Source organism: Kryptolebias marmoratus, linkage group LG2 (genome assembly GCF_001649575.2).
Source record: "Kryptolebias marmoratus isolate JLee-2015 linkage group LG2, ASM164957v2, whole genome shotgun sequence".
NCBI lineage: Eukaryota > Metazoa > Chordata > Actinopteri > Cyprinodontiformes > Rivulidae > Kryptolebias > Kryptolebias marmoratus.
This window is the reverse complement of record NC_051431.1, coordinates 37,618,844-37,625,954: the sequence shown is the minus strand read 5'-3', so window position 1 is coordinate 37,625,954 and position 7,111 is coordinate 37,618,844. Positions and strand designations below refer to the sequence as shown.

At 41.2% G+C, this 7,111-nt stretch overlaps 1 protein-coding gene across 4 annotated transcripts in view; it reads left to right on the top strand.

The window, feature by feature from the left end:
• The window catches only part of llgl2 (LLGL scribble cell polarity complex component 2), a 116,463-nt gene that overhangs the window by 80,532 nt on the left and 28,820 nt on the right, over positions 1 to 7,111 (top strand). For all 4 annotated transcript variants that reach the window (XM_037974537.1, XM_037974536.1, XM_017437882.3 and 1 more), the window contains exons 15-17: positions 1,476 to 1,571; positions 3,483 to 3,679; positions 5,161 to 5,308. In XM_037974537.1, the coding sequence (XP_037830465.1) occupies positions 1,476 to 1,571; positions 3,483 to 3,679; positions 5,161 to 5,308 (441 nt within the window). The remainder of the gene's footprint in view (positions 1 to 1,475; positions 1,572 to 3,482; positions 3,680 to 5,160; positions 5,309 to 7,111) is intronic.

Here is a 7,111-nt window from a genome sequence, read left to right as displayed (position 1 = left end):
CCCCATTACTGGAGAGTTATAGTAGGTGAACGCAGGGTTCACCACCCCAGCTAGTTGAGGGTATGAGAAGGCCTGGCACGGCATGGTTCCATATGCAAGCTCAGCAGGCTGAACAAACAGCAAGTCTTGACCATCCTCCCCGGTCACAGCAGGCTGGGTGATGTTATCTTGATATGGAGGGTTGCTCTCCCCCTCCTGACCAGATAGGGCCTGGGTTTCCTCACTGTGAGGTCTCACTGGGTCAGGTTTGTGACTCGTCTCGTTTCCACCATTTTCACCTTTCACAACACTGGATATCTAAGATGAAACTTTCTGTATACATTTGATATCTTAGACTGTCTGTATGATGGGAGTTATAACTTGTTTAGATTCCGCTGCAATACTCTCTGACAAGAAATATTTTCAATCCGAACTTTGTTGAAATGATGAGCTGTATCGACAGGGCGAGCAATAACACAATTTAGCAACTTCTGTAAAGACAACTTGGCAACTCATTAGGCGTGAAGCTTTTTGGATGAAATTGTAGTGCACAGGAAAGACCGTAAAGGTAGAACATCTGGGTCTGAATCGCAGACTTGATATTAATAGACCTCTAACATGGACATAAAAGTTGAAGCCAGAATAGTACCAACCTTCCCTGTCTTGCTGGCTTCAACTTCCTGAATGGTGATTTTAGGGTGGGGGCTGCTTGATTTTCCTCATTACAACATTTCCCAGCAAATGTCACTGACCTTAAGATATTCTTCCTACCGCAATATCCTGTGTTGAGTCATCACAAGAGACATGCAGGTCCCTTCAGTCAGCAACTGAAGGTGACAGTTCTGTACATGGTCTGTACCACCTCTTTTTTTCCTGCGACAATCTCAGGACAACTTCTCCATTGTTAGTTTTCCTACACTAACCTTGTTTTGGATCATCACTGGTACTACAAACCCAGGAGGATGGTAGAACCTGTTTACAGTAGAGATGAGGTTTCACATCATCTGAGACTTTGAGCAGATCAGTCTGTCTGGAGATTCTAGTTGAGTCTAGGACTGCTTTGCATGACATCTCTGATGCATCTGATGTGGAGAGAGTGTCTTTAGGTTTTTTTCTTGCAGTTTTCCTCTTGCTGCAACTGTAGGCACTGTGTTTTATAGTGTTTTCTATTTGTCATTTTTACCATTGCTCTCTATTGTTTAAGGTTTTTATCATTATATTTATTCTATTATTTCTTTGTCGTCATTTTTTTTGCTGTATAGGATTTGGGTGCAGCTTTGTTTGTAAAGTTCCCTATAAATAAGTATACAGTTACAGCTGTATACTTACTTATAGACCAGGCTTTAGTTTAGTAACTTTAAACTGAAAACAAGCACTAGCGTTATCCCTCCGCTTTAAAAGCAGCTAGTAGTGATGGCAATGACTCACTGTTGTCTCATACACATATGGTATAGTTACATTCAACATGTCTCTGCTTCATTGGTTTGTTGTGATAGATTCTGGTGCTGGAGCTGAATGATGAAGCAGCAGAGCAGACAGTGGAGGCCAAGGTTGTAGATCTGCTGCAAGGCCAAGAGGGCTTTCGCTGGAAGGTAAAGACCTCTTGCAAATTTTTTACTGACATTAGAAATCAAAATGGAAAGAAGAAAAAAAAAATTTTTTTTAACTCTTTAACTCTTTTATAAGTTAGTATCTCGCTGGACTGTGACTGTTAGTGAAAAAAATTCATTTTCTGAATGTTATTGTGGACGTTTTAAACTCACCTCAAGCTCTAGATCTGTACAGGAGCTGTCTTCCGACAGAAAACATGTCTAGGTCTCAATAATCATTTAGATAAATAATTATTTATCATGGATACTAATTATGCATGATAAGGGTATAAGGGTTGGTCATCGAGTTTCAAGAATTGATTGGAACCGGGAATAACAAATTTCAATTCCTAGTTTCAATACCCATTCTGCCGACCGGAAGAAGAAACTGCTGAACATCTATGAAGAAGAATCCACAGAAAGTGTGTGCACAACCATGGACAGTGTGCAGTGGCAATCAAAACTATGGCTTAACTTTAATAAACGAAATAACCAGTCAGCTCAGTAAGATGCAATAAGATTACATTGTGCAAAGGAGGAGGCACAGCCAACATGATTAAACACCTCCAGGTTCGTGGTGTAGAAGTAACAGTGTCCCGTCTGTGATGCGCTGTGCTGCGCTGACCTTCCTTCGACCCTCAGCCTAGCACCGCACTGTAGTCAGAATCAGTTAAGTAAAACAATAAAATATGTCTTATACCAACACTGAGGCAGCTAACAAGTTGTACTCAACAAAACTATGGAACAACTCAAATGCAAATACCCAGCTAACGTTAACCCATGTATTTTTTCATAAACAAAAAACCTGAAATTGCGAACATTAGCCAGGCAGTTAACCAGACTCTGCAATGTGCTGCTCTGTTCACCATAGCATCCAAGGGAAAGATGTCTGTGCAAAAAATTGAAGAGTCCCACAGATAGGTTACAGCATATATTGCCTCTTAAAAGAATCAGAATCGAGAATCCTTAGGAACCTGAACTGTTCAAATTCAAACGATGCGTATCCATGTTAAATAATAATTATAAAACTGGTCCAAATCTGACTATCCTTATTTCTGAAGTGTAGTCCAGCAGATTAAATCATAAATGTGGGGACAGTTCCCGAGGTAGGTATGATTCTCGGGGTTCTCTCTCTGGTTGAAAATTCATTATAGCCACTGTAGCTGATTTCAATAATCCATACACCAAATCCAGTAGCCACAAAATGATGAGTGTGTTTTGAGATAAATTGTGCTCTAATAATATTTTATACAACTCAAAAGAACCTTATAGCAGGTTGTAAGCAGATTAGGGGTGTAAAGGGACACTCATCTCACGAGACAAGACGAGCTACTGGGTACATGAAGATGAGGTAAGATTTTAAGATTTGAAAAAAAAAAAGCTTTTTCCTCAAACTCTGCATCCTGGCCTCTCTTCTGTCTGGTTTCTCTTTAGTTTTTCTCAATATATTTTATCTGCCAATCAGAACAAACAGTTTACTCTCATCTCAAACAGACTGACAGGTTCAGATTTTATTTTTTCAAATTCAGAGTTCGTAAATCACTGTGTCAACTCTGCAAAAAGTCCATTTTAAATAAATATGTGACAAAGGCTCTTCTCCTCAGCACAGAGCTGAAGAGGCTCCAGGGAGAGGCTGCTGTCACAGCATGGTTTGACTGACATGCCACATAATCCAAGTGCTTGACTTTTTGAACTGCGCCACACAAACGATTTGAAGTGGTGGAGACAAGACAAAATTAGAAGACGGTCACCTCCCAGTGAGATACTAGCTATAAGTATTATGATAGTCCTTGTTTCCTTTAACTTTCTTATATGTTTCAAACTGTCTTGTTAAAGTTGTGATGGATCTGCTTTAACTTCCTTATGTGTTTCAAACTGTCTTGTTAAAGTTGTTATGGATCTGTTGTCCATTAGGGCCACACTCAGTTGGATGTGCGGGAGGAGCCAGTGCTGTTCCCCCCAGGCTTCCAGCCCTTTACTCTGGTCCAGTGCCAGCCTCCTGCTGTGGTCACCGCCCTCAATTTGCACTCAGAGTGGAAGCTGGTTGCCTTTGGTACCAGCCATGGTTTTGGCTTGTATGATTACCAGCAGAAGAACAACGTTCTCATCAAGTAAGACTTGGAGTAGTACACAACACATTCACAGAATTTACACATTTTTTAAGTTTCACAGTGTTTTGTGTTTTTTTTTGTTTTGTTTTGTTTTTTCATTCGAACTCGTCACCATAGAAGGTGATGAGTGCAGAATCGCAAGTTGAATGCAATCCTTTTACAGGAACGCAGAATTAATTGCGGTTCCGGGACTCAGGAATGAAATGGGATAAATCTTGGAGAAAGTTGCTCGCTCGAATCAGGTGAAATGGACCTGGAATTTGGCTGTTTGGATTCACCATTGAGAAGTATCAGCAAGACTTTCAAAGCAGACGGAAAACACAATGTCGGTCTGACCCAAAACAATTATTGTTATGTGAATCTGACTCCCTTAGGCTGACCTTGGCCAGCTATCTTCAATTTCTCCCCGGATTTAATGTAAACAAGATGCTCTGCCCCCTCCCTTGACATCTGTGGATCTGCTCTGGGCTGGCTGATAAACATTCCATCATATTAGCAAAAACAATGGCCTCTGTGACGTGATTCATGGACTTCTCTACAAACACACACACACACACCTCACTGTCTCCCAACGCCTCTACACACACACACACTCATTTTCATTTCTCTGCTTCATCTCTGTCACTCTGTCACCCCCTCCCCTCCTTCACTATCTTAGTTTAGTTATCTTAGTAATTCTTATGTTGGCTGTTTAGCGGGTCTTAGTACTGTTAGTTAGTATCTTGGTACCTTTAGTTTAGGATTATCATGTTTTCGTTTAGTTATCTTAGCATTTTTCATGTTGGCTGTTAGCGAGCCTTTTTGGTAGTCTCTTGTACCTTTAGTTTAGCATTATCATGTTCCCTGATTGTTGTTTAGTTCACGTTTAACTTTATCATGATTTCATTTAGATTATCTTAGCTACTATTTTCACTATCTTAGCTCATGTTTAGATATGTTTAGTTTTTATGACTTTACTTAGATTATCTCATATTTCATTTAGATTATACATGATTGATGTTTTTTTTTTCTGTATTTCTATATTTGATTTTGATGTTTTTGATTCTGTACCTAATTGTTCTGTATTTGATTCTGTTGTTGTTTCTGTGTAAATCACTTTGGATTGCCTTGCTGCTGAAAAGTGCTATATAAATAAATTTTCACTTAACAAAATTTAAATAAACAGCTGTTTTCAGAAGGAAAAAATATTTTGAAGTTTCTGAATGACAAAGGGGACGCAGTGTCAAGCCTTGAACCAAAAGTCAATCTACTGTAGACTAGTTTCTCTTGTCTTTAATAAAGACATTGCCTTTCTTTTTGTTACCGGTTGCTTTTTTGCCAGCAACAGCTATTGAAATGTTTAAAATGTTAAAATTATTTAAATTAATAGTACACCTGTTCACCTATTACAGTTGATACATTATACATTAGGGGTGAACAAAATGTTGAATTTCACTTTGTGCAACTTTGGAGGTGCTGACTTAGTATCTTGTTGTTTGTAGGTGCACACTAAACCCCAGTGACCAGCTGGCTTTGGAAGGTCCTCTGTCAAGAGTAAAAAGTATCAAGAAGTCCCTCCGACAGTCCTTCAGGAGAATCCGACGTAGCAGAGTCTCTCTAAGAAAACATCATGTAACCAACTCTTCCAAGGTAACATCACAGGATCAGATCAATAGGGATGTACCAATACAATAGCAGTACTGGGTACTGGTTCCAATACCATCTGTGTTCTTGTTCCGATACCACAGTACCGATACAGTTGTTCACCTTTCAGTTGTGCAGTCAGGGTAGAGGAGGAGCAGTGTCAGTCGTGGAGAGATTTCAGAGTGAACAATGGTGACAAAAGTAAATTTATGAGTACTGGTAAGTACAGTGACGTTTATGTGAGGGTCTGACAGAATCAGATTCACATCTTAACAAATAAGACACATGCCAAATTCTGTACCTAATTGTTCTGTACTTCAAAAGAAGTGCATTGAGGATCTCTCTTCCTATGAATCCAAGATGGCGCCAGTGTGTGTGGCCTGCCGTCTCTTCCTGTCAATGCTGTTTGTTTGTTTGCTGTTTTTGTTTGTTTTGCCTGGTACCGGTTCATTGCTCGTCTATGATCGCCAAACATTGCTGGATCTTCGCCTTTTTGCCAAGAATCTAGTAAAAATTGACAATGATTACGGTGCTCATTCAACATTTCAGCCGTTTCTTTTCCCCGGCCGGATACCTGCTCATCATTGCCACACCCTTGCTCCGCCGCCAGGGTAAACGCAGCGGACGACTGTTAAAGTTTAAGGTTCTCTTGGCACGATCTTCCACAGCTTCTTGGAGAAAAAATGGAGTGATTCCCGGACTCTCTTTTAACTCACGATCGCTGGACCCTGCCGAGAGCGGGCTGGTTTATGTCGTCGGTTCGGATGATGAAATCCGCCCCTGCTCTCCCTGTCCCCGCTGGCGCGGTGTAAATCCCCGCCATCTACGAGCCCTGCGTCGGGCCCCACAGACAGCAACCGCTTTGGATGTGCCGGCCCCTGCCAGGTTCGGCCTTGTTAACGCAAGATCACTGGGAAATAAAGCTTTCATCTTGAGGGATTTCTTCATGACCCGTGACCTGGATTTTCTCTGTGTAACAGAGACATGGCTGAGTACTGGTGAGCCTACCTCTCTTATTGAACTGTCACCACCGGATTGCTGCTATTTTAATTCCCTGCGCCTGTCTGGTCGAAAAGGAGGAGGAATAGCAGTTGCTTTTAAAAGCAATTTTAAATGCCGGCAGATTTGCTCGCAAAGCTCTTTTACAAGTTTTGAACATTGTTCTTTTGAAATTGGTCGGTCTCATGTTGTCTTGTGTGCCGTCATTTATCGGCCACCCAAGTACAATAAGGACTTTAAAAGTGACTTTTCAGAATTTTTGGCTGAAATTCTGCCTAAGTATGATCATGTTCTTATCCTTGGTGATTTTAATATTCACACTTGTTGCCCAAAAGAGCCGATCTCCAGGAACTTTTTCAATGTAATTGACTCTTTTAACTTTGTGCAGTCTGTGTCAGGTCCCACTCACACACTTGGGCACACACTCAACTTGGTGCTGTCGCTCGGTTTGGATGTATCCAATTTGGACATATGTGACGCTGTTTTCTCGGATCATATGCCGATTTTATTTGACGTTCCTACTAACTGTCTGGTTAAACTGCGCACTATCCCTCATCACTGTCGCATGTTTAACTTCTCCTCTCCAGCCCAATTTTCCTCTACTTTCCTTGGTCTCTGCAAGGATAACCCTAAAGACTCTCTTTGTTTAAATCCCAATGAACTGGTTTCCGGCTTCCACTCTGTTTGTTTACAAACACTGGACAAGATTGCTCCTTTGAAGAGCCGGCGCACCAAACCTGCACCCGAGCTCTGGCTGAATGACGTCACTCGCGCTGCCAGGCGTGAGTGCAGGAGAGCGGAGCGCAGGTG